The sequence below is a fragment of the Melozone crissalis genome, unplaced genomic scaffold, assembly GCF_028551555.1.
Source record: "Melozone crissalis strain CALT ecotype California unplaced genomic scaffold, PUWL_Pcris_2 ptg000029l_1, whole genome shotgun sequence".
NCBI classification, from domain to species: domain Eukaryota; kingdom Metazoa; phylum Chordata; class Aves; order Passeriformes; family Passerellidae; genus Melozone; species Melozone crissalis.
The window spans coordinates 16,868,426-16,892,315 of record NW_026535807.1 but is presented as its reverse complement, the minus strand read 5'-3'; the positions used below and the strand labels follow the sequence as shown (position 1 = coordinate 16,892,315).

The following is a 23,890-nucleotide window of genomic DNA, read 5'->3' as shown; positions in this document are numbered from 1 at the left end:
GCGACCTGGAATCAGCCAGGCTTTGCCGATTACTCCTCTGAGTAAACAGTGGTGTTCCCAGCACTTCAGCCTGCTCTCAAGCTCCTTCTGTTGGCATACTACCCTATATTTAGGAGAGAAGAGTGCAATGACAAGCATTGGGAAGAATGAATAAGTGGTTTAGGATGCTTGGTATAGCAGCAGAGACTGTGTGAGGAAAACCTAAGAATTAGAAACTCCTAAAGTGAGGAAAGGAATCTGTAAAGCTAAAGGTGGGACCAGACAGCACTCCATTTGGAAAGTTAAATAACAAGTTTTGTTAAGAACAACACTCACAAGGCAAGAGGCATTAGCAGTCAACCCTGTAACAGAAATGGGTGGTAGAAAGAAGCTCCTGCCTGGAAGGGCTAAGAGAAAATAGGCAAATTCTTGGTTTTTTTAACACAAAAAGAAGATTTTAATCTCATTTTGGACAGGTGAATGCCAGTGGTGTTTTCCCAAGCCTAGGAGCCCAAAGCTCCAGGACCAAGGGAGATACACCTCAGGGAGTGACAGCGATCCCTACAGCCAGGTCCCACATCCCCCTACCCACACCTTCCCCAGAGCAGCAGGACCCAGTTACACTCCAAAACCACACATGTGCCAACTTCAAACCTGTGGCAAAACTCAGTAAACCCAGGCCTGTTGACTTGATGGGCATTGGAAACTTGTGTGAGCCACTTTGCAGCCTGTTGCTTCCAAGGAACCAGGGAGGCCACAAGTAATATCTGAGTAATTTTTGCCATTTAGACCCTTTTGGGCGGTAGGACCACTAACCTGCCTTTAGTCACCTGCCCCGGGGAGTGCAGATAAAGTCAGCCTGTGGCTCCGCGCCTCCCGGAACAGCCGCCGCCGTTAGTCACGCTCGCGGTGCCCGGAGCCAAGGTCAGTCCCGGGAAGCGGCGGGGCCCACGGAGCCCCACAGGGCCCCGCTGCCCGGGACAGCCGCCGCTCCCTGAGGAACGCACAGCTCCGCCACTACCGGGCACCCACCTGTGCTCCCACGGCGCCGGGCCGGTCCCGGTGATTGGGGAGAGCCCGGGACGCCCACACGGGGTTTGTCACAACCGGAGCCGCCTGCCGCCACCGACAGCACCTGGACCGCTCCCGGCGAAGCCCCGAGACTCACCCGGGAGAGCCCGGGCCGCCCCAGCCGCTTGAAGCCCCGGGCCCGCTCCGCCTCCCGCCGGCCCCGCCGAGCACTCCCGGGCGCGGCGCCCACCCAGGGCCGAGGGCGGCGGCGGGAAAGCGGCGCGGAGGGGGAAGGCGGCACGGGGCCGGTCCCGCAGGCCGCGGAGGGCGCGCCGAGCTGAGGCGGCGCCGCGCCGGGAAAGCCACCCCGCCGCCCGCTCTCCGCCAGGCCCGGGCCCGCCGCGCCTCTGCCCAGGCCGCGCCGCCGCCGCCAGCCCCGCTCCCCGCCGCCAAGGGCAGGGCGGCCCGGCAGGTGCCGCCGCAGCCCCGCTCCGGCCGGTCGCGGTTCCTCCGTCCCCGCTCTCACCGTGCACGCCGGGCCCGGCCCCGGCCCCGCTCCCGCCGGCTCCGCGGCCCCGACGCACCGAGCGGGCGGCGCGGCGCGAGCGCGACCCCGCGCGGGCACGTACCCGGGGGCGGGGCCGGCGCGCGCGCGCGGCGCCTGGCAACCGGCGGCACGAGCGCGCCGCGGCCAATCGACGCCCGGCTACAGCGCCGGCCACGCCCCCACACGCCCCGCCCCGCCAAGCTGCCCCGTGCGGCCGCGCCCCGCCCCAGAGCCCAGCCCCAGAGCCCCGCCCGCTCCCGTGGGGCCCGTCGCACAGCCCCGCCCCTGCCCCACCTCTAGGGGCCCACCCCGTCCCCAGGCCCCGCCTCACTGGCGCAGGACCCGTCCCCGCTGCTCCGGGCCCGCCCCCTGCGCCCAGGCCCCACCCACACCCCTGGCGGGTCCGCGGCGGGGTGACCCCGGCCCCGCCAGAACCCGCCCCGCCGCTCAGGCCCCGCCCCGCCCCGCACGTGCCCGCCCCGGGGTGACCCCGGGCCCGCCTGGCCCCGCCCCGCCTCTCAGGCCCCGCCCCTCCTCCCCGCCCCTGGCCCCGCCCCGCCCCACGCGTGCCCGCCGCGGGGTGACCCCGGGCCCGCCTGGCCCCGAGCAAATATTTGCGGCCGGGCTCGGGGCCTTCCCGGAGCTCCAGCGGCCCGGGGACGCGGGGCCGCCGCCATGCAGCCCGTGCTGGGGGTCCTGCTCACCCTGGCCGCGGCTCTGGGCTCAGGTAGGGCCCCAGGCTGGGTCGCCGTGGGGCTGGAGGGCGCGGGGCAGTGCGGGGCCCAAGGCAGGGCCGGCGGCCGGGCCGGGAGCCTGCAGGCCATGCCCTGTCCCACGGCGGACGGCGGTGCCGGAAGCAGCGGGTGATGTAGGGCAGGGACCCTCCTGCTCCAGGGCACATGGGTCAGGACATAGGACAGGGATCCCCTGCTCCACATTACATGGATCCCATGGTCCGTAGGACAGTTCCCCTCCTCCATGGGATACGTATCCCATGTTCTGTGGGACAGGGATATCCTGCTCCATGGGGCGAGGATCCAACACTCCACAGGGCCCCGGTGCTCATGCTGTGCCCCCATGGGCACACTGAGCTCCTGCCACACTCCCCAGGCCACCGCTCACCCCTCAATGACTTCCAGCGCCTGCGAGCCACCGAGCTGCTGGCAGCGCCTGTGGACTCACCGCCACCGCTGCCAGAGCAGGGCACTGCGGAGCAGTGTGCCCAGCGCTGTGCCACCAGCCTGGCTTGCCGGTGAGCAGGACACGGTGCCACCCCAGGGCAGGTGGGAGTGCATGGGCCACAACACCGGGTCACTGCACTTGGACACTGGGTGCTCACGTGTGTGACCCAGGTCCTGCTGGCCCTGGCTTCACACAGTGCCATGCCAGACTCCTGCTGTGCCTCCCAGGGCCTTCCACCATGACCAGCAGAGCAAGTTGTGCCAGCTGCTGCCTTGGACCCAGCACTCACCCCGCATCCAGCTGCAGAAGAACATCCGCTATGACCTGTACCAGAAGAAAGGTGGGCTGGTGCCATGGGTGGGCATGGGGACACCTCAGACTGGGCACAGGCCACTCGGCACAGGACTCCTCATTGCCCATGTGCCTGGGGCTCTGAAGAGGTGCCTGGCTCTGCCCAGACTACCTGCGGGACTGCATCGTGGGCGATGGCTCCGGCTACCGCGGCACACGGGCCACGACGGAGAAGGGGCTGCGCTGCCAGCATTGGCAAGCCACAACACCACATGATCACAGGTGCCCCCGTGTCCCTGGCTGTCCCGTGGCACCCACCCTGGGCAGCATGGGGCAATGGGGAATGGGGTGGGAGCAGTGTGGGATAGCACAGGAGCAATGGGGACAGCTTGGGGGCAATGGCACTGACAGGGGTAGAGCATCATCCTTGCTGTGCCCGCTCCAGGGCAAAGGATTCCTGTCAGCCCTCCTACCCACTCTGCTGCCAGCAGGTTTCTGCCATCCCCTCGCAATGGGCTGGAGGAGAATTACTGCCGAAACCCTGACTGGGACAAGCGGGGCCCGTGGTGTTACACTGTTGATCCCAATGTCCGGCACCAGAGCTGCGGCATAAAGAAGTGTGAGGATGGTGAGTGCCACATCCCAGGATCACCCTGTGCTCTGTGTTTCCCCCACACTGAGCCCTGCAGTTGTTGGCAGCTGTCTGCATGACCTGCAATGGGGAGGATTACCGTGGCACCGTGGACCACACCGAATCAGGGACGGAGTGCCAGCGCTGGGACCTGCAGCACCCACACAAACACCCCTACCACCCCAACAAGTACTGGCCCCCAGTCCCCAGCTGTGCATTGCCCTCCTTGAGTGCCACGTGCTGGGGTGATGGTGCCACCCCAACTGCTGCTCCCTATGTCTGGCCCAGGTACCCTGACAAGGGGCTAGATGACAACTACTGTCGCAACCCTGACAGCTCCGAGCGGCCCTGGTGCTACACCACCGACCCCGAGCGGGAGCGCGAGTACTGCCGCATCCGCGTCTGCAGTAAGTCCCCACCAGCATCGTGCACTGCTGGGCCTGAGGGTCCTGGTGCCACCCCTGACCCTGCTACTCTGCCCCTCTCTCTGGCCACACAAGCAGAAAAACGCCCACGGCCTGTCAATGTCACCACTGGCTGCTTCAGGGGCAAGGGTGAAGGCTACCGTGGCCGAGTGAATGTCACCGTGTCAGGGATCCCCTGCCAGCGCTGGGACTCCCAGGTGCCCCATAAGCACCACTTTGTGCCCGAGAAGTACCCCTGCAAGTAAGAGGATGGCTGTGCACCCCAGGAGGGTGGTGCTGGGCAGCATCCATGAGTGTGGGATTGAGGGGGGACAGCCATGTGCCCCCTCCTCCAGAGACCTGCAGGAGAACTACTGCCGCAACCCCGACGGATCAGAGGCACCGTGGTGCTTCACCTCCCGCCCCACCATCCGCATCGCCTTCTGCTTCCACATCCGCCGCTGCCCTGATGAGCAGGATGCCCAAGGTGAGCCACCCCAGGCACCTGTCCCTGGGTGCCCAACCCTGTGCCCCTGTGAGGGGTGCTAGCTCTCCCTGCCTGTCTCCAGAGTGCTACCACGGCCATGGCAAGCACTACCACGGCCACGTCAGCAAGACCCGCAAGGGAATCACCTGCCAGCCCTGGGCTGCCCAGACACCCCACGTGCCCCAGTGAGTGTGTGAGGGGGGGTGGTGGGTACACAGATGGGGATGGAGATGGGATTGGGGTGGGGTTGGAGATGAGGATGGGGATGGTGACAGAGATGGTGACTGCCTCCTGGCAGGATCTCACCTGCCACCCACCCTGAGGCACGCCTGGAGGAGAACTACTGCCGCAACCCTGATGACGACAGCCATGGCCCCTGGTGCTACACCATGGACCCCCGTACCCCCTTCGACTATTGTGCCATCAAGCCCTGTTGTGAGCCCCTACCCACATCCCTGCAGAGCTAGAGGGGACCCTGGCCACACACAGGGTAGTTTTGGTCCCCTCAGGGTGGCTGGATCCTGTGCCAGTGCTACCCTCTGTTTTCTCTCTGCAGCTGGCAGCACGGTGCCCTCCATCATGGAGAATACAGGTGGTTCCCCACGGGTCCTGGGTGGGCACGCTGGGTTGGGTGCTGGTGGTACAGCCCCAGCTGATGCCCACCCTGCCCACAGACACAGTGACATTTGAGCAGTGTGGGCAGCGTGAGGAGAGGCTGCAGCAGAAGGGGCGCATCGTTGGTGGCCAGCCTGGCAACTCGCCCTGGACTGTCAGCATCCGCAACCGGTGAGGGGGTGTGCCACATGTGCTGCCATGTACTCAGTGTCCCCCAGAGCTCACCCCCTGTCCCCACAGGGAGGGTGTGCACTTCTGCGGGGGATCCCTGGTGAAGGAGCAGTGGGTGATCAGCACACGCCAGTGCTTCTTCTCCTGGTAAGGCTGGGCTGGGGCGTGGGGTGGTGGGACCCCCCTGTGCCCTCATGTCCCTGTCCCACAGCGATGCCGACCTGACGGGCTATGAGGTGCAGCTGGGGACGCTCTTCAAGGACCCTGGCCCTGGGGATCCTGACCAACAGACCATCCCCATCGTGCGGATTGTCTGCGGCCCCTCTGAGTCCCAGCTGGTGATGCTGAAGCTAGCGAGGTGAGTGCCTGTGCCTTGGCCTCTGCCACGCTCCACTGCTGGCCAGGCTGGCACTGTCCCACTGCCCTTTTGCCACAGGCCAGCTGCTCTGACCAGACGTGTGGCCCTGATCTGCCTGCCCCCCGAGCGCTATGTTGTGCCTGTGGGCACTGTCTGCGAGATCGCCGGCTGGGGGGAAACCAGAGGTACCTGCCACAGGCAGCCCCTGCTGGGGATTCCCTGTTCAATACAGCCCCTGCCAAAGCCATTCCATCCCCTCTGCCCACAGCATCCATGTCCATGGCATGTCCCTGCATACAGCATCCCTTGCTTGAAGTATCCCCTGTCTGCAGCAACCGCCACATCCCTCGCATACCCCTGCTCACAGCATCTCCCTTCCATGGTGTTTTCCTGCCCATTCCATCCCCCTGCCCACAGCATCTCTTGCCCCTGCTATCACCCTGTCCATGGCATCCCTATTCCACATTATCTCCCTTCCACATCCCCCTGCAATGACATTACTGCCATGCCATCCTCCTGTCCATGCATTCCCTGCCCACAGCATCCCCTCCCCGTGCCATTGCCCTGTATCCCTGCACACACGGCGCTCCATGTCTCCCGTGCCCGCTGCCCCGCGCTCTCTGCCCGCAGGCACGGGGGACAGCAGCGTGCTGAACGTGGCACGGCTGCCGGTGCTGGCCCACAGCGAGTGCGACAGGGCACTGCGGGGGCGCCTCAAGGAGAGCGAGCTGTGCACTGCCCCCCTGCGTGCCGGTGTGGGCGCCTGCGAGGTGAGTTGGGCTGGGGACACCGAGCCCTGTGTGAGGGAAGGTGCTGGCACCAGGGTGACACCGCTCTCTTCGTGCCACAGGGCGATTACGGCGGACCACTGGCTTGCCTCACCGCTGACTGCTGGGTGCTGGAGGGGGTGATCACCCCCTCCCGTGTGTGTGCCCGCACTGACCTGCCCGCCCTCTTCATCCGTGTTTCCCTCTATGTTGACTGGATCTACAAGGTGATGAAGATGGGCTGAGCTGGCATTCCCAGCCTGGCACAGCTGCCACTGCACAATAAAGGCACAGCCTTGGCACAGGGGTCGGCACTGCACAGGGTGTCACTTTTATTTAACACCAAACCCCCCCACATCCCTGCCCCTGGCTTCACTGACTCCATCTGCCTCTGGTGCTGGTGTGGTCCCCAGGGCCAGCAGTCACCCTGGGGCTGGCATAGCCCAGGACCACTGTGGGCACTAGGGGCTGTGCCGGCCTGTCCCATCCCGCCTGGGCTGCCCCAGGTGCTGGAGGAACCAGTGGGCACAGTTCTTGAAGACATCGGCCTCCGTCTCCACACCAGCCAGTGCGTGGCCACCCTCTGGGTACCACAGCAGCCTGTGGGGAGGGACAGGATGGGAAGATGCCCATCCAGCACCCCAGAGCTCCCTCCCAGCTCCCACCTGCACCACACTCACCGTGCTGGCACACCCCTGGCCCGCAGCACCCGGTACAGCTCCAGCGCCTGTGTGGGGCTGACGCGCCGGTCCCGGGCACCCACGCACAGCAACACCGGTGTCTGCACCTGCAGCACTGCCCTCAGTGGGTGCCTGACACCCCGCACCTGGCACCCCACACCCATCCTCACCCTGCCCTACCTGGGCTGCCTGGGCGATGGGCGAGCGCAGTAGCATGGTGGCCACGTCCTCAGCACACGGCACTCGCTCAAAGGAGTAGGGCAGACCCAGGGAGGTGTAGCGCCTGCAGCACAGAGACACCAGTAGGTATCACAGGGACATGGCATGGCATGGCACAGGATGGGGAGGCACTCACCAGTCAGGGATGTCAGAGGTGCCCAGCAGTGCGGGCAGGTTGGAGACGGGGCTGCGCAGGGCACAGGCTTGGTAACGCTCAGGCTCACGGATGAGGAGGTGGAGGGCGATGAAGGCCCCGTGGGAGCCAGCCAGCAGGGCCAGGCGGTGTGGGTCCAGGGGCTCTCTGTGCAGTGCCTGCTCCACTGCCAGCTGCACCCGTGGGGCACCCACCATTGGCACCCAAACAGCAGCATCCTCCCAGCAGCATCCCCCCAGCACCCTCAGCCCAGCACCCCTCACCTGGGTGTCTGCCACATCCTGCTCACCCACTCGGGAAAGCAGGGAGCTGATGCTGGCCTGGCCGAAGCCCAGGGAGCCACGATAGTTTACTGAGGAGACAGGGCTGTGGGTGCCATGTCTCACTGGGACACAGGGCCACATGTCCCCGAGCCCCCCAGCACTCACCCAGGAGCACGGCGAAGCCCAGCTGGCACAGCGCAGCCATGCTCGGACGCCAGCGGGCATCGAAGACAGCGTGGGGGCCACCTGGGGCCAGCATGGGCATCACCTGGGCTGCCACCAGCACTGCCAGGGTGTCCCCACTGTCCCCGCACTCACCATGGGGGCACACAACGAGGGGGTGCGGCGGTGCGCCATCTGAGGGGCTCAGCAGCAGGGCCTCAAAAGCCTGGGTATCTGTGCCAGGGAAGGGGTCCCACTCAGCAGCCACCACCCTGGGCACCCAGCATCCTGCCCCCCACACCTCCCAAGGGTTCCTGGCACCCAGGCAGCACCAAGGTGCAGCAGGGGCACCCTGTACAGGGGCTCACCCTGTACATCAGGACCTTGCTCACTGCAGGGTGGCTGAATCGTCAGGGTCTTCCAGGTGACACCAGGAACGGTTGGGGTGTCCTCTGCTGGCACCCAGCCAAGGGGCAGCTCCTGGCCTGCTGGTGGCAGCACGGCCACCACCTGGGCACAGGCAATGGATGACACTGGGGCTGTGCCGTGGCAAGGCTGTGCTATGCCAAGGTTGTGACATATTGGATCTGGCTGTGCCACACCACACTGTGCCTCCCTATGGCACACCACACTATGGCATGTGTGCCACACTGTGCTGTGTCCGGCTGCACATTGCTGTCCCATATCCCACTGTGCCACATGGTGCCGGGGCACTGCTCACCAGGCTGGGGGGGTGGTGGGGTGCTGAGCAGGTGGCCACCAGCAGGTCCCACTGGAGAGTAAGCAGCTCCCAACACCCTTCAGATGACCCTGGGGACAGAACACGTGTTGGTGACCACAGCTGCTCACTAGAGCACCACGGGTGGCCGGTACCATGTACCTGCTGTGAGGTTGGTGACGGTGCACGCCTCCGTATCCACGAGCAGCAGGTCCTGTGGGGGTGCAGAGCACGGGCAGCGGTGTCACCATGGGCTGTGTGGTCACGTCCCTGCCCTGCCATGCCCTGCACTCACCGTGCGGCTCCGCTGAGGGGTGCCCAGCACGGCTCGCCGGCTGTCAGCTGCCCAGCACCGCGGGGGCAGCGCCTCCGTGTAGAGCCCAGCAAAGGCTGCAAGTGGGGCAAGGTCATGGGCACCTGGCAGGGGGTGGCACCAGCCCCCCATCAGAACCCAGCTCTGCCCACCATGCCGTGCTCACCCTCCGTGGGCTCCTGAACCACGTCGAGCACTGTCACTGTCTGCCTTGTCTGCCAGGTGAGCTGGGGAGAGCTAGTGTTCAGGGATGGACCCATGCCAGGGCAAACTGAGGCAGCATGGAGGCCTGGGGACACCCCCACCCCAGCCAAGCACTGCGAGAGGCTGTGACACCTGGGCACTGTGCTGGCAGCACAAGGTGGCACAGCCGTGCCTCGTGCCCAACTCACCATGCGCAGGCGCAGACACTGCCGGTGGGGCCCCCCCACAGCCCCCTCCAGGTAGAGCAGGCGCTGGCCATCAGGGCTCAGTCGGGGGGAGCAGACAGAACGCTCCTCTGCTGACAGCAGCTCTGTGGGCACCAAGGGGTCAGCATCCCAGGGATGCCCGGGCACCCCCCAGCGCCCCAGCACTCACCACAGCACCCGCTGGCCAGGTCCAAGTAGAAAATCCCTGACCTGGGAGGAAAGAGTGGGTCAGGTTGGACCCCCACTGTGCTGACACTGCATGGACATCCTGGCATGGTGCTGGCGGCTGGCTGGGACCCACCTCCTGTTGGAGCAGGCGTTCAGCCCCAGGCGGAAGGGTTTGTGCCACCAGCCCACGAACACCACACCACGGTCATCCAGGGACCACAGGGCCTGTGTGACAGTCAGGCTCATCCCACAGCCCCAGGCTGGGTCCCCTGGGACGCTCCCTGCACCCCATCCTGACCTGGCCAGGGGAGAGGTGCTCCAGGACTCCCTCCAGCACTGACAGGCTGAGGCCCTGCAGGTCCAGGACGCAGAGGACTGGCACGCTGCGTGTGCTCAGGGCCTCCCCCCAGTCCTCGCGGTACACAAACTGCTTGCCCTGTGGCACAGACCCATCAGCCCCACGGCCAGTGCCCCCAGGCATGCAGCTCTGTACACGATGCACTCATGGGATGTACAGCACACTCATGGGGTGCACAGCACGTTCAGGGGGTGCCTGGTGTGCCCAAGGGGCTTGTGCCATGTTCACAGTGTGCATGGCATGCTTGGAGGTGCACTGAACACACCCATAGGGCACCTACCTCCTCATCCTCATCCTCTGCTGCTGGCCAGGCTGCTCCCGGCACATCCCAGGGGCAGGGGGGCTGCGGTTTGGGCCGGCGCTTCTCAGCCACATAGAGGAGCCGTGTCTCCGAGTGCGACCAGGCCAGGCAGGCAAAAGGCCCTGGCATGGCAAAGGAGTGCCAAAGCCCAGCCTGGTATAGGCACAGCTGGGCACCAGGTAGCCACCAGGGCTGCTGGCCACATCAATTCAGCCATGCTGTGGGCGGGAACCACGGGGAAGGGGCCCTACCCTCCGTGTAGACGTCCCCATGCTTCCCCAGCGCCGTGAGATCCACGCTGTGGCTGCATCCCCCGCTGTCCCACACCTGGGGACGGGCGGCACAGGGTGTACATAGTGCCCACCGCCCTGCACGGGCACCCGGCCCGCCCCGTGAGCGGCCGGCACAGCCGCGTTACCTCCAGCAACTCGCGGCCCTGCGGCGGGCAGCGTTTGAGCGCGGCGCGGCGCTGGCCCGTGGGCGAGTCCTGGCTGAGGAGCCTGAGGGCGGGAGGGACGGCGGCTGCGGCGGGCCGTGCGCTGTGGGCAGCGGCCACGGCACGGTCACAGCGCCCCAGCCCGCACCCGCCCGTGCCCTACTGGTTGTGGATCTCGGCGCTGAGCGCGGTCCGGCTGACGGCGAGGCCCTGGCGGCCGGCTCTGCGCTGCAGGCTGTAGTGGCGGCCGAAGCGCAGGAGCCGCCGACGGGCCAGGTCGGGGCGGCTGCACTCTGAGGGACGGCACCGTCAGCGCCCGCTCACACCGGCACAAAGGCGCGGGGGTGGCCGGGCCCGCCACTCACCGGTGTAGAGCTGGAAGGTCTGGCCCCCAGCCGCGGCCCTGAGGGCGGCACGGGTGACGGCAGGGAACCGGCTCAGCTCCCGGTAGCAGGCAGCGGGGCCGTGGGCCGCCTGGATGAGGGAAGGGACGTGCTGGACGGCGGTAAGCTCACCCCCTGCCCATGCCCCCCGCCCGAAGCGGGGCTGTGCCCACCCACACAGTTCCCCTGAGCCCCCTGCCCACCTCCACACCCTTCTTGGTCGCTGCGGCCATGGGGCTGTTCTCTGCCGGGCCGGGACTGCCGCCCGCACTGGGACGGCTGCCAAAGCAGGCGGGAGGAGCCCGGCGGCAGCGCCCGGCCGGTGCCAGCCCTCCAGCCGCTCCCTCCATGGCCAGGCCGGGGTCACCCTTCCCATGGCCCAACACATCCCCCTGGCACAACCGCACACCCGGGCAGCTAAAAGGTCCAGTGGCCACCAGCTCCTGGAGCTCCGGGAGTGGAAATGACACCGGTACCAGCACAACCACCAGAGACGCTGGGGTGCTGAACTACATCGTTTATTGGGGGTCAGCAGCAGGGGTCAGCAGCCTTAGCACTGCAGGTGCTTGAGCAGCCACAGCGCCATGTTCATGAAGCCATCAGCTTCGGCTTCGACACCAGCCAGCGCGTGGTTGTTCCCTGGGTACCAGAGCAGCCTGAAGGCAAAACAGGGATTAGTGCTGTGTCTGCACCCCACAGCTCAAGCCCTCAGCACCCCACTCACCGTGTGGGCACACCCCGGGCCTTGAGGGCACGGTAATACTCCAGACCCTGCTTGGGGGGCACACGCCGGTCATCCTCCCCCAGCATCAGCAGCACGGGTGCACGGACCTGCAGGAGCAGCACAGCCTCAGCACGGGCACTGCTGTTGGGGACAGGGACGGGGATGGGGACAGTGACATACCCGGTCAGCATAGCGTATGGGTGACTTGTGCAGCATCTCTGTCCACTGGGCTGGGTCTGGCAGAGCATCAGGTTTGTAGGGCAGCCCTGTCTCTGTCAGGCACCTGCGGGCAAGAGAGTTGGGGGCACATGTGTGGCTGGGATGGCAAGGAGCCTGGGAAGCTGGGGTGGCAATACTCACCAGTCCGGGATGTCGGTGGTGGCCACCATGGAGGCGATGTTCACCACGGGGTTGCGGACCACGCAGGCGCGGTAGGTGTCGGGGAACTGCCCGATGAGGTGGCACGCCAGGAAGCCCCCATGCGAGCCACCGACCAGTGCCACCCGGCTAGCATCCAGCTTCTCCTCCTGCAGCACCCGCTCCACGCAGAGCTGCCACCACGGGGAACACCCACTGAGCAGGCAGCCGCGCTTTCCCCTCTCAGAGCACCTGCAGGAGCACACAGTGCCCCAGGACCACGTGCCAGGCCATACCTGCACATCGCGTACGTCCTGTGTGCCCACGTTGCCTGGCAGGGAGGCCACGCTGTCCTGGCCAAAGCCCAGGGAGCCACGGTAATTCACTGTGTGGGGAGCAGTGTCAGAGCCGTTCCTCCTTCACGCCCCCACCCTGCCCCTCCATGGGTGCTGTGTCACCAGAGCCCTGGTGTCACTCACCCAGCAGCACAGCAAAGCCCACACGGCACAGCGCCGCCGGGTACAGCATCCACCCGGCCGTGAAGACGGAGTGAGGACCACCTGCAAGTGGCAAAAGCAAAAGGGGGGTGACACTGCCTGGCTGGGGCACAGTGGGGTGGGGACAAGCTCTTACCATGGGGCATCACGACCAAGGGGGGCTTCTGGCCAGCGGGACCCTCACTTGGGCGCATCAGGATGGCATCAAAGTCCAGGCCCCCTGTGGAGGCAGGGAGGGGGTGTCAGGGAGCAGTGAGGATGGTGGAGCACAGCCTGACCCCACCTCGGGCACTCACCGTACTGGGGATGCTCCTGCTCTGGTGGGGGCTGCAGGGTGCGGATGCCCCAGCTGATGCCAGGCACGGGGGGGGCATCCTGCAGGCAGATCCACTGTGTCTGTGCCTCATGGCCAGCAGCGGGCAGGACTGCCACTTTCTGTGTAGGGAGAGGAGTCAGTGCCCATGCCAAGGGGCTGGAGGGCATGGGGGAGAGGGCTCAGTGCCCATGCCAAGGAGCTGGTGGGCACTGAGGACATGACTTTACCAACATGGGGGGGCAGCTAGGGGTGGAAAACCTGGCCACCAAGAGGTCCCGGTCAATGGTGAGGACAGACCAGCTTCCCTGGGGAGAATCTGGGGAGGAGGGGGTCAGACCTGCAGGTGTGACCCTCTCCCCACCCCTGGCACCAGCATGGCCCCACTGGCCTGTCACTCACCAGCTGTCAGCGAAGTTGTGGTGCCTGTTGCCGTGTCCACCACGAACACATCCTAGGGGCATGAGAGCAGAGTCCAGTGGAGCCCTGACCCAGCCAGGCCCCCCCTGTGTCCCCCAGCACCCCCTCACCTGCTGGCTGCGCTGGGCCGTGTCCAGCAGGATCCTGCGGCTGTCGGCCGCCCAGCACATCCCTGGCAGGGCGCCACAGTAGATTCCCGGGAAGGCACCTGTGATCAGAGTGCTGGTACTCAGCATCCCCCTGAGTCTCCCCCAACACCCCCAGGGCTGTACTCACCCCATGCTTGCCGTGGCACAGCCTCCAGCACCGTGCTGGTGTGTTTGGTGTACCAGTCGTACTGCAGGAGACATTGGGCAAGTTTTGGAGGGTCTCAGCCTGCCTGCCCCCACTGCAGCCCAAGGAGGGGACATTGCTGCCCTCCTGCCAGCCCCACCCTAGCATGGGCACCCTGGCACCTTCCTGCTGCCTGCCAGTGTCCCCCTGGTGCTGCTCACCATGCGGAGTTGGCTGCACTGCTGGTGGGGGCCCAGGACATTGTTCTCCAGGTAGACGATGCGGCAGCCATCAGGGCTGAGTCGTGGTGACCACACAGCCCTGGTGTCCTCAGAGAGCAGCTCTGCATGGGCACAAGGGGATGGCGAGAGGATGGTGAGGGGTGGCAGGGGAGCCAGGGCACCAGCAGGATTGGGGCATGCACTGCTTACCGCATCTCCCCCCTGTCAGGTCCACGTAGAAGAGCGCTGACCTGCCAGCACAGAGGGGTGTCACAGGGGGGTCAGGGGGCCAGGCTGTGGGGTTGGTGCCCTGCAGGGCCCGCCAGCAGGGCTGGGCTGTGGGGTGCCCTGCAGGGACTCACCGGCGGTTCGTGCAGTGCCGCAGCCCCAGGCGGAAGGGGTCGTGCCACCAGCCCACGAACACCACGCCGGTGTCCTCAGGTGACCAGAAAGCCTGTGGGGAGAGGGGAGATACTCAACACAAAATGCTGCTGGCTCCTGAAACCTCCCTTCTCTGGTTCCCTGCAGCTCCCCAAACTGACCTGGCCGGGAGAGAGGTGCTCTGGGATGCCCTCCAGCACCGAGATGCTGTTGCCCTCGATGTCCAGGACGCAGAGGACGGGCACACTGCGGGTGCTCAGCGTCTCCCCCCAGTCCTCATGGTACACGAACTGCTCGCCCTGTGGCACAGTCTGGTCAGCCCCACAGCCACACAGCCAGCCCCCAGCTCACCCAGGGTGGGGAGACCCCACCTTGATGGGTGCATCCTCCTTCTTGGGGTGCCCCGTGTCCTCATCAGAGGTGCCCAGCTCGGGGGCTTTGCTCTGGAAGAAGGACTCAGCCTTGGGACGCTTCTTCTCCGCCACATAGAGCAGGTGGGTCTCCGAGTGAGACCAGGCAAGGCACCCAAACTGGTCTGCAGGGGCAGGTCAGCACTGGCCACCCTGCTCCCTGAAAACCCACATTCCCTGGCATCCCCCAGCCCCTCACCATCATCATAAACGCTTCCATGCTTGTCCAGCGCTGTCAGGTCGATGCTTTTCACCTTCCGGTTCTGATCCCAGACCTGGGGGCAGAGATGCCAGGGCCGTGCCAAGACACAGTGTGGTTCCAGCCCCGAACCCCAGTGAATAAATATCCATTTTCCCTCAGAACCCTCCTCACCTCCAGGAACTGCTTCTCTTTCTCCTTCTCCTTGGCAGGGACCTTGCGCAGGACGGCCTTCAGCATCCCACTGGGGGACTCCCGGCTCAGCAGCCTGAGGGTGAGTGGGTGAGTGCCCATCAGCCCCCACTTACCGCTTCCCCCAGGACCACGTGTGGGGGCGGGATGGGACTTACTCGTCCTTGATCTCAGAGCAGGTGCCAGCGGGTCCCGAGTAGACAATGGAGGCTCCATCGTGGAAGATGAGGTACTGACGGCAGAACTTGATGTTCTCAGCCCTCGCCAGGTCCCGCTGTGACCACTCTGCGGGGAGCAGGGTGAGGCACCAGCTGCATCCCCACCAGCCAGGCAAGGACTCCCCGGATCCCTCTTTCCCCCCCAGTCCTCCCCATCCCCGTACCGGTGTAGAGGCTGCAGTACTTGCCCCCGTACTGGGTGGTGAGGTCGGGGCCGAGGCAGGCGGTGCTGAGCCCCGGGTGCTGGCTCAGCTCTCGGTACAGCTCCGACAGCTCCTCCGCACGTGGCTGTACCTGCGGGACACGCCGCGGCTGGAGGGGAGGGGGGCCGGACCGGGGAGTAACGGGGCACAGGGGCATTTACTGGGGCTCCAGTATAGACGGGGGGGATTTTGGGGGGTACTGGGGGCAGCGCTTGAAGAGCCGGGGTACATGGGGGAGGAGAATAGCGCAGGTCTGGGGCAATACCGGGCGTGCAGAGCCAGGACACTACTGGGGCACCAGGGACCAGGAGGGCACTGGAGAGCAGATCCTGGGGTACATAGCCGGGACCAGGAGGGCACTGGGACAGTTGCGGGGGTACCCGTGGCTACCAGGATCCTGAGTGCAGGTCCTGGGGTGCAAAGGAGCCTAGGAGGGTGCTGCAGCAGTTGGGGTTTATGGAGGAAGTGGAAGGGTACGGGGGTGGTGCCGAGCCGGAGAGCCGGCGGAGCAGCGGGGTCGGGGGCCGCGGGGCTCGCGGGGGCGCTGCGGGACGGGATCCCGGGGGACGGACGGGGGGGCAGCGGGGGGGTCCCGGGGCTCTGACGTCACTCCCCCCATTCCCTCACCGGCGGCTCCATGTCCTCGCGGCGAGGGGCGGGGCCAGGCTCGGCACTTCCGGGATGGGGCGGGGCCTCAGGCCTGCGGCACCTCCCATTGGCTGCGGCGCTCGGGGCACCTCCCGCTTTGAGGCGCCCCCCGGTGGGCGTGGGCGGCGCTGCAGCCGCAGGCAGGGCAGTCCCCGGTACCCCCGAAGCGTCCCGGCGGCCGTCCCCTGCCACCGGCTCGCCCGCTGGGCCTTCTGAGGCGGCAGCCGGGGGACAGACCGCGGCCCCGCAGCCTCTGGATCGCCCCGGTGTGGTTTGCCCACCGGGTGGCTGCAGAACAGGGGCTCTGGCGCAGGACCAGGTGGATCGGACTCTAGAGAGGCACAGGGATCCCAGCCCAGCAGCCTGGCTGGGGGGTATCGAGCCATCGGGGGCCCACGGGACCGAGCAGCCTGCTCAGGGGGGTGGGATTGAGTCGTTGGTGCCCGCAGCAGCCCTGCCAACGGGGATTGGGCCCTTGGGAGCCCACCAGAGCCAGCAGCCTGGCCAGGCAGGTGAGATCGGGTCCTTGATGCCCACAGGGACCCCCTATCCCAGCAGCCCACCTGTGAGTGGTAGAGCTCAACAGTGCTTGGTGACAACCAGATCCATTCCAGCCACCCCCACCACGGCAGAGGTCCCGATCCCCGCCCCCCACACTGCAGGCAGGCAAGAATCTTGGCCAGTCCGTGGTTTGTGTCAAGTCCTTTTTATTCTGTTCCCACAGAAACACCTGGTGAGGGGGCAGCTTCTGGGAGGGAGTCACGACACAGCGGCGGGGGTGGTACGGCACGGTACGGCACGGTACGGCACGGTACGGGGTCACTACGGGTGGCACAGAGCACAGCAGACACGCACACCGTCACAATGTTCAGAGGGAGCGCACCCGGCATCGCACTTACCGCTGGAAAGGGCGCCCAGCCGCGCTCGGCCCTCGCTCTTTGCACCCCCCGTCCCCCCGCCCTGTCCAGCAGATCGCCACACCTGGGGCTGGGGGCCCGGCCCGGCGGGGGCTGCGCGCCCCCGCTCGTGGCAGGCACGAAGGCAAGGTGGCGGATGTGCTCGGGCGGCGACACTGGCCCCGGCGGGGGTCTCGGTCCCGCGTGCGGTTGACACACTGTACAAGTATTTACAGCGCGGGGAGCGGCGGGGCCGGCGGCTCGCGGGAGGCGCCCCCGGGCTCTGCACTTGTCACGGGCTGGGAGAGGCGGCGGCGGAGCGCGGGGCCGGGGCTCTCCTCCCCCCGTGCCACAGCCGCCGGCCCGGCCCCAGCCCTGGGCACCGACCGGCAGAGCTCCCGGCCAGGGATCCGCCACAAAGCGTGGGCTTCCCGCGGCAGCCGGGTCCTCGATCACAAGTGCATAAATCTGCTAAGAGCTTTCAGTACAGCGATGGACTGATGGAGAAGAAAAAAAGAAAAGTCCAGGCAAAGAACAGCAAGCACTGAAAGGCGGGTGGAACCGTGCAGAGAAGTAGCAAGCCATGCTCTACGACGGGACAGACGGTCACGGGCGCTAGGGCTGCCCTTTGGCAAAGTGGCCCTCCGTGGGTCGAACATGCCACGAATTCATACGCACGGGTGGTCGGTACTGAATAGTTCTCGGGTCGCTCGGCGGCACGCTTTGCGATGGAACCCTTAGGCGCGACATTGAACTGATTAGCTATTCACAGGTCTTGTTCTGGAGTCGTGTTATTTCGTTGCATAGAACATCGGGCGGGTGAGCGGGCGGCTGCCCCCCGCCACGGGGGTGTCGGCGGGGCGCTGCCAGCGCGGGGAGGCGGCGGGGCGCGGGCGAGCCCCCTCCTCGGGCTGCCTCCCCCCTGGGAATCCCCTCCTGGCAGGGCGAGTGGGCTTTGGCCGCCGGCCGCTGCGCCGGCCGTCCCCGCAAAATGGCTTGAGAAGGACTTGGATTGCACAGTAAAAGGAAGGATACTGCCGGAGGCAAAGCTCTCCTGATCTTGTTCCACGGGATTTGTGCTCTTTTGTAGCCTCCTGCACTCTATTGCTTCTACAGACGACAGCCCGTGTGCTAACTCATCGCACAAAGCAAAGAGGGAAGAGGATTTGGTATAAACTTTAGAAAAATAAAACCCCGAAACCAAAAGAAAATGAACCCAAAGAAACCGAGGAAAAAAGGACCCCCCCTGACGACGCCCCGTGCCCCCCCCCCCACCCCCCGGTGCGGATGAGGTATACACAGAAATCAAAGTGGGATGATTAAGGCTGTTCTTGAAAGAAAAGGGGTGCCCGGCGGCAGGCGCGCTGGCTGCGTGGCGAGGGCGAGCGCGGCCCTTTCAATGCTTCCAATGGCTTCGGGACACGCGCCCAGCCGGCCGCGCCGCCTGTCAGAGTCCTATGGCCTCGTATTTCGGTAGTGAACAGTGTTAGGTCCTAGCTGACGCGCCCCGGGCTCCCCGGCGCAGTGCGGGGGGCGCGGGGACGGCCCCGGCGGGGCGGGTGGGGTCGGGAAGGAGGAGCGGCGCCCACGGCGCCCAGCCCTCGGCTCGCGGGGGGGAAAAACCTATGAAGAGGCCAGAGCTGGGGTTCAGAGGGAGCAACTCTGCGTATAATCTTGAGAAAGGGCCGCAGCCGACCTACGGGGCCTGACCCGACGGTCCGGACCAGGCCCATCCCCTCGGGGCAGCTGCCGGGGCTCGCCGAGTGCCGCGCCGGAGCAGCTCGCCAGGCGTGGGGGGCACCCGCCCCGGGGCGTCCGCCGGGCCCCTGCTCGGCCGTCGTTTGGTCCAGCATCCAGGGATCGCCCTGTTTTCAAAAGCTTGCGAGAGAGAGAGTAAGAAACAGAGAGAGAGAGAGAGAGACAGAGAGATAGAGAGACAGAGAGAGCGAGCGAGTGAGGCGTTAGTCCGAGCAGCCCCTCCCCGCGGAAGGGTCCCCGCCGAGCGGCAGCGCTGGCCCGGGCGAAAAGGCCCCAGAGAGCCAAGAGGCACTGCCGGCGGAGCAGCTGCCGCCGCCTCCGCCCGCCCCCGCGCTGGACGGGCTCCCGGAGCAAAGCCCGGACCACCCAAAGCTTCCCTGGAAACCCAGGGTCTGCACCAGCGCTGCCGAGACTGTGGAACAAGGCCAAGCCTCCACGCCTCGGCCTGGGGCCAGCACCTGGGGATGAAGATGGCGATGAGTGACCCAACACGAAGGGGATGGATCCATGCTGTGTCTTTCCCAACCTGGAGGCTGGGAGTATGGCAAAGCACGGCTCAGCAGGTACTCAGGGGACAGTGGTGCTGCTGGGACCCCAGAGGTGGCACAGCAGAGGGGACTTGTGTGCAGGTGTGTCCTGTACACTCACCGTTATACTCAGAGTCTGGCGCCGCGTGCTGAATTCATTGGCTTCTTCATAGGTTTTTCCACTGCAACGACTCAAATCTCCACTCACTTCCCAAACTCCTGCAGTGGAAGGGAGGAGGAGGGCATCAGGCACGGCTGGGGCAGGGAGAGCCCACGCCACAGTGCCTGCTGCTGGCTGCACTCACCTTGTGCCGTTCTCTCACCAGAACGAAGTGAACTTCTTGCCGAAAGCTGACACCGCTGCGGGGAAGCAAGGACAGGTGTCAGGATGGTGTAGTGACCCTGGTCCCCCACCTCCCTGGGCCCCAAACTGTGGGAGCACTGCATCCCACTGGCTGCACCCAGCCATCCCCAAGGTGCCCGACTCTGTCTCGGTGCAGAAGAGCACCATCGCCCTGTCCCCATCCCGGGAGCAGCCCTCACCTTCAGTTAGTTTGCCTGCTTGTTCCGCTGCCCCCCCTGGCAGGATTTTGGAGAAGACACTCTCTCCTTCCCCGCCGGGCTGCCCTGTGGCCATGCCCGCGGGACCACGTGGCCCAGCCGCCCTTGGACCGGCCTTGCTGTCTGCTGGGGGACAAACGAAGCCACTGTTAGCAGGGGACAGGCCCGGCTGGCAGAGCTCAGCCGAGCTTTGGGGTGCCAGGCAGCTGGCATGGGATGGGACAGATGGCACAGTGCCACTAGGGTTCACTGACCTGCTGCTCCCAGGGGCTGTGCTGATGGTGCTCTCCCCGGCTGCTGTGGCACTTTTGCTGCAGGTTTGGACGTGTCTGTCGGCTCCACTTTTGTCTGGAAAGGAGAAAACAGCTCTCAGGGCTCACCCTCCCAACAGAGCATCTGCCAGGGGTGGCACAGTCTGGGAGGTGACACTGAAACCCCCAAACACTGCTCCACAACCCCAGAAGATGAGCAAAGCATCCAGGACACAGTGTTGTCCCCTCCTGGGCCCCCTCGAGGGGATGGCAGCTTCCACAGGACCTATGGGTGTCTGTATTGGGTGTGTGAGTGGGATACACTTTACTCCATGCCTCCATTCCCAACACTTCCCCTGCCATCCCCTGGCCGCAGCCAGCTGTGCTGATTCCAGGCAGAGCTGTGGGGTGAGGATGCACCCTGGCCAGCTCAGCCCGTACTTACCGCCGGTGCTGGGTGCCCGCCCGGCTGTGCATGGAGAGTGGCCGGTGCCTTCCCTGCTGCCTGGGCCGGCCCTGGCTGCTGCTGCGGTGGCCGGGACGAGGGGGGTCCCTGTGTCCTGCCCCTGGTCTCAGGCTGTGCCGAGCTTGCTGGCTGGGCAGCCTGGCGTGCTGCCGGCTGCTGCCGCGCTGCCGGCTGCCCTGCCTGCTGCTGCCTGGCCGCCGGCTGCTGTGGGTGCGTGAGGGGCTCCTGCTTCGGCGCTGGCGCGGCCGGCCCGTGCGGCTGGGAAGGTTTCTGTGCCTTGGGGGTCTCAGTGCCATGGTGGTGAGCAGCGGGGCGGGATGACGGGGCGTAATCAGCGGAGCTGGGGCCGTAAGGCCCACGGGACTCGGGCTGCTGCGCCTTCTTGGGGCCGGCTGAAGGCCCGTGGCCACGGGGCTCATGGCGGCCAGATTCTCGTGGGTGCTGCTTCGATGAGCGGCGTGGGGGCTCGTCGCTGGCGTGCCGGGAGGAGCCAGCGTGGCGATCGTAGTCCCTGTGGTGCCGGTGCTCGCGGTGTTGGGGGTAGTCGTCGTGCTGCCACGGGTCTTCATCGGGGGGCTCGTCATAATCGTGGTAGGTGTGCTTAACTGGGGGTCTCTTCTGTGAGGAAGAGTGGCCACCGTAGTGCCTGACCCTCTCTGCCCGCGCCTCCCTGGGCTTATCAAACCAGTCTGTTTCCTCCTGACCCAAATGATAGGCTTCGGAAACCAAAAACAAACCACAGTCAATCTCTCGCTCGAGGCTGCGCGGGCGGAAGCCATGCAATGAAGTGGGAGGGACAAGCAGCGGGCACGCGCGCGGGGGACAGCACGTGCCGGTGGGGACGGGACGCGGCGCGGCAGGGCACCGTGCAGGACCGGCTAACACCGAACACCCAGGGCAGGGGGAGGAAGGCACGTGTCAAGCAAACTGAGGCGGTGAGAGTGTCTCTGCGTACGAGCGGACGGGCATGCCCCGGGGAAGTGCCATGCTCTGGGGTGGTCACCACGGGGAGCTGTTACCTTCGCTGTCCGAGACAACGCAATGGGCATCATCCATGCCGTAGCCCTCCTCGTGCTTGTACGAGTGACTCCTTGGCACGTCTTTGATGTGCTTTTGCACATCAGGCAACGAGTGGCTGGAGCAGAACTGGGAGCAGGGGTCCCCTGCTGACTGGGGGCCCGGCCCTCCTGCAGTGCGTGACCCCCCCATTGACTTCCCCATTGGGCTGACAGGGCTCTCCTCCTCCGAGTGCTGCGAGCGCATGGGCGCCCGCCCACGGCTCTGGCTCATGCTGAGGGATGAGGGCTTGGAGCTGACTTTCTGGGAGCGCTCCATGCTCTCCCGCTCATAGGACTTGCTCCGGCCGCCCATCTCCCGGCTGGAGGACTTTTCCACTCCATAGCCAGAGGAGCGAGTTCTGCTGCTGGAAGAGTAGACCCGCTCCTCCTCATCCACCAGATCCCGGCTGGAGACACCGTAGTACTTTTGCTGCTCATAGACGTTCTTCTTCAGGCCGTAGGTGATCTCATCCTGCAGCTTCTTGGCCCTGGAGGCCACATTGCTGCTGCCAATTGAGGTGGTTGTTGAGTAGGAGGCCAGGTCTGACTCTACATCTTTGGCTTCTTCAATGGGGGAGAATTTGGAGATCTTCTGCTCCATGCCCTGCTTCCTGTGCTTGCTGCGCTTGGAGGAGATGACAGCAGGTGCCAGGTTCTTGGATGAATGCTTCGGTAGTGGTGTGCCAGAGCTGTGCTTGTCCATCCGTGAGGAGTGCCGGTACTCACTGTCCCCATAGTAGTAGCTTGAGCTGGTGGAGCTCCCTGACACCCTGCCATTGCTTTCTGTGCCCCGGTAGTAGCTGTTCTTCCCACGATGGTCGGGGCCATGGTGATCATAGATGTCCTCCTCAGACTCCTCCTCAGCTTTGGTGTAGCAGCAGGGACGGCTGGAGCCCTCGGTGTCCCCTAGATCACTCTTCTCTCTGCTGTGGCGGCTATCGGCGCTCGTGCCCACTGGCTCTGCTTTCTGCCCGTCCACTGCTGGACTCTCCTTGGTGAGCTCGCTGATGTCCTCGATCATCACATAGTTACGGGGGATGTTCTGCTCCAGATTGGTGTAGAGGGACTCGGAAGAGTAGCTGGCTGAGGGGCCCGGTGCCGTGCTGGTTCTCTCAGCTGGCCGGCTCTCAGGTGCCTTGTACTGCTCATAGCCACTGCTCGCCGGTGCACTGCTGAAGGTGACGTCAGGCACGGCAGAGGAGCTGGTGGCCGCACCGATGACCTCGTAGTTGGTGGGGATCTTCTGTTCTAGGTCAGCCAGGGAAGTCTGCCGCGGCTTCTGGTGCCCGCCAGCTATGTCTGCCGGGCTCTGGTAGAGGGTGGGCTGTGCCGCTGGCACGGTGGCTGCCCCGGCGAAGGCGCTCGGGGCTTGGTAGGGGTTTGGGGGCTGGAAGCCTGGCTGGGCTGGGGTGCCCAGCTCTGGGTATGCGGTGCCGGGGGCCGAGAAGCCACCAGGCGAAGTGAAGGTGGGCAGTGGAGCCGCCGGCAAGCCATCCTGTGAGGTGCTGGCAGTGGGGTACTGGGGGTGCTGGAGGCGTGGTGGTGGGAAGGCGGTGGGGCCCTGCGGGGCAGGGTACGGGTAGGCGCCATAGGAGGCGGCGGCGGCGGCGGCGGCGGTGTAGTCGGGGTACTGCCCGGCAGGGCGCAGGCCGGCGCTGTCGTAGGCGGCGAGGCGCAGGCTGTGCAGCTCGCTGTCTGACAGGTAGTCACGCCGATCCCCGGGGTAGCGCAGGTAGGGGTGGTCCCGCCCACCAACCCGATCCTTCAGCAGCGACTCCTTGCGCTGGGTGATGCCCAGCTCCAGGTACTTCAGCTTTGCATCGATCTCCTTCTCCTCCTCGTCCAGCTCCGCCTGCTTCTTCCGCAGCTTGGTGGCCTCATGCTCCACCAGCCTCAGGTCGCGGTCCAGCTCCTTCAGTAGGCTGGCCTTAGTGACAGGCGCGGTGGCCTTGGGAGCCAGGCTGCTCAGGTAGAGCTGGGAGGCAGCTGGGCTCGCCAAGGGGACGTGGGGCTCCTCAGGTGGTGGGCTGGGCAGCGTCCGCTTCACCTTGCGTGCCAGCGAGCTTGACTGCAGCCCCCCCACCTGCAAAGCCAAGGGACATCTGGTCAGGGGGCCAGGTGGGTGTCCCCCCCACATCCCAGCCCAAGCATTGCAGTGGTCCTCCCGTGCCCTAGGGGCTGGGGTGAGGCATCCCGCTGTGCACGTGTTCCCCCATGCACTGAGAAAGCGGCGTTTATGTAAAAGCGCAATAAATAGGATGGAAGTAACAGGCAGGGCGCTTTCTGTGAGTAATTACCGGGGTGGCAGC

At 65.6% G+C, this 23,890-nt stretch overlaps 4 protein-coding genes across 9 annotated transcripts in view; 1 reads left to right on the top strand and 3 right to left on the bottom strand.

Moving 5' to 3' along the window:
- The first annotated feature begins 2,181 nt into the window (after positions 1–2,181).
- On the top strand, positions 2,182–6,725 carry MST1 (macrophage stimulating 1). Of its 5 annotated transcripts, none has more exons than XM_054281007.1 (18): positions 2,182–2,264; positions 2,648–2,789; positions 2,947–3,059; positions 3,178–3,292; positions 3,502–3,638; positions 3,710–3,830; positions 3,930–4,048; positions 4,145–4,307; positions 4,402–4,532; positions 4,615–4,717; positions 4,831–4,967; positions 5,089–5,124; positions 5,207–5,318; positions 5,388–5,465; positions 5,530–5,676; positions 5,755–5,861; positions 6,307–6,446; positions 6,527–6,725. In XM_054281007.1, exons 1-18 carry the CDS (start codon positions 2,213–2,215, stop codon positions 6,686–6,688), a joined length of 2,115 nt encoding a protein of 704 aa, XP_054136982.1. In that variant the 5' UTR covers positions 2,182–2,212; the 3' UTR covers positions 6,689–6,725. The 5 variants fall into 5 exon arrangements, with proteins under 5 accessions (XP_054136982.1, XP_054136980.1, XP_054136981.1 ...); XM_054281005.1 differs by having other exon boundaries at positions 4,142–4,307; XM_054281006.1 differs by having other exon boundaries at positions 3,499–3,638.
- An 82-nt stretch (positions 6,726–6,807) lies between these two features.
- Positions 6,808–11,358, bottom strand: LOC128939955 (acylamino-acid-releasing enzyme-like). The gene is made up of 22 exons (XM_054281213.1): positions 11,212–11,358; positions 10,991–11,099; positions 10,789–10,918; positions 10,608–10,689; positions 10,441–10,516; positions 10,169–10,311; positions 9,829–9,966; positions 9,664–9,755; positions 9,532–9,572; positions 9,345–9,466; positions 9,119–9,179; positions 8,935–9,029; positions 8,802–8,853; positions 8,643–8,731; positions 8,290–8,431; positions 8,078–8,155; positions 7,925–8,005; positions 7,760–7,848; positions 7,479–7,669; positions 7,304–7,406; positions 7,124–7,230; positions 6,808–7,043 (listed from the first exon to the last, which is right to left on the bottom strand). The coding sequence occupies exons 1-22, from the start codon at positions 11,356–11,358 to the stop codon at positions 6,905–6,907; spliced, it is 2,307 nt and encodes a 768-aa protein (XP_054137188.1). The 3' UTR covers positions 6,808–6,904.
- Positions 11,359–11,529: 171 nt separating this feature from the next.
- Positions 11,530–16,076, bottom strand: LOC128939739 (acylamino-acid-releasing enzyme-like). Its single transcript, XM_054280886.1, has 22 exons — positions 16,044–16,076; positions 15,378–15,507; positions 15,154–15,280; positions 14,978–15,071; positions 14,804–14,879; positions 14,566–14,729; positions 14,356–14,493; positions 14,176–14,267; positions 14,024–14,064; positions 13,814–13,935; positions 13,596–13,656; positions 13,430–13,527; positions 13,302–13,353; positions 13,130–13,218; positions 12,883–13,021; positions 12,723–12,806; positions 12,569–12,649; positions 12,386–12,474; positions 12,093–12,283; positions 11,913–12,015; positions 11,733–11,839; positions 11,530–11,664 (listed from the first exon to the last, which is right to left on the bottom strand). The coding sequence occupies exons 1-22, from the start codon at positions 16,053–16,055 to the stop codon at positions 11,559–11,561; spliced, it is 2,196 nt and encodes a 731-aa protein (XP_054136861.1). The 5' UTR covers positions 16,056–16,076; the 3' UTR covers positions 11,530–11,558.
- Positions 16,077–18,243: 2,167 nt separating this feature from the next.
- Positions 18,244–23,890, bottom strand: part of BSN (bassoon presynaptic cytomatrix protein) — an 87,044-nt gene continuing 81,397 nt past the window's right edge. Inside the window, exons 6-12 of one of the 2 annotated variants that reach the window (XM_054280675.1) lie at positions 21,543–23,664; positions 20,503–21,239; positions 20,061–20,154; positions 19,789–19,932; positions 19,551–19,605; positions 19,367–19,464; positions 18,244–18,838 (exon numbers count right to left, since the gene is read on the bottom strand). In XM_054280675.1, coding sequence (XP_054136650.1) covers positions 19,565–19,605; positions 19,789–19,932; positions 20,061–20,154; positions 20,503–21,239; positions 21,543–23,664 — 3,138 coding nt within the window. In that variant the 3' untranslated portion in view covers positions 18,244–18,838; positions 19,367–19,464; positions 19,551–19,564. The remainder of the gene's footprint in view (positions 18,839–19,366; positions 19,465–19,550; positions 19,606–19,788; positions 19,933–20,060; positions 20,155–20,502; positions 21,240–21,542; positions 23,665–23,890) is intronic. The other variant, XM_054280676.1, reaches the window with a different exon arrangement.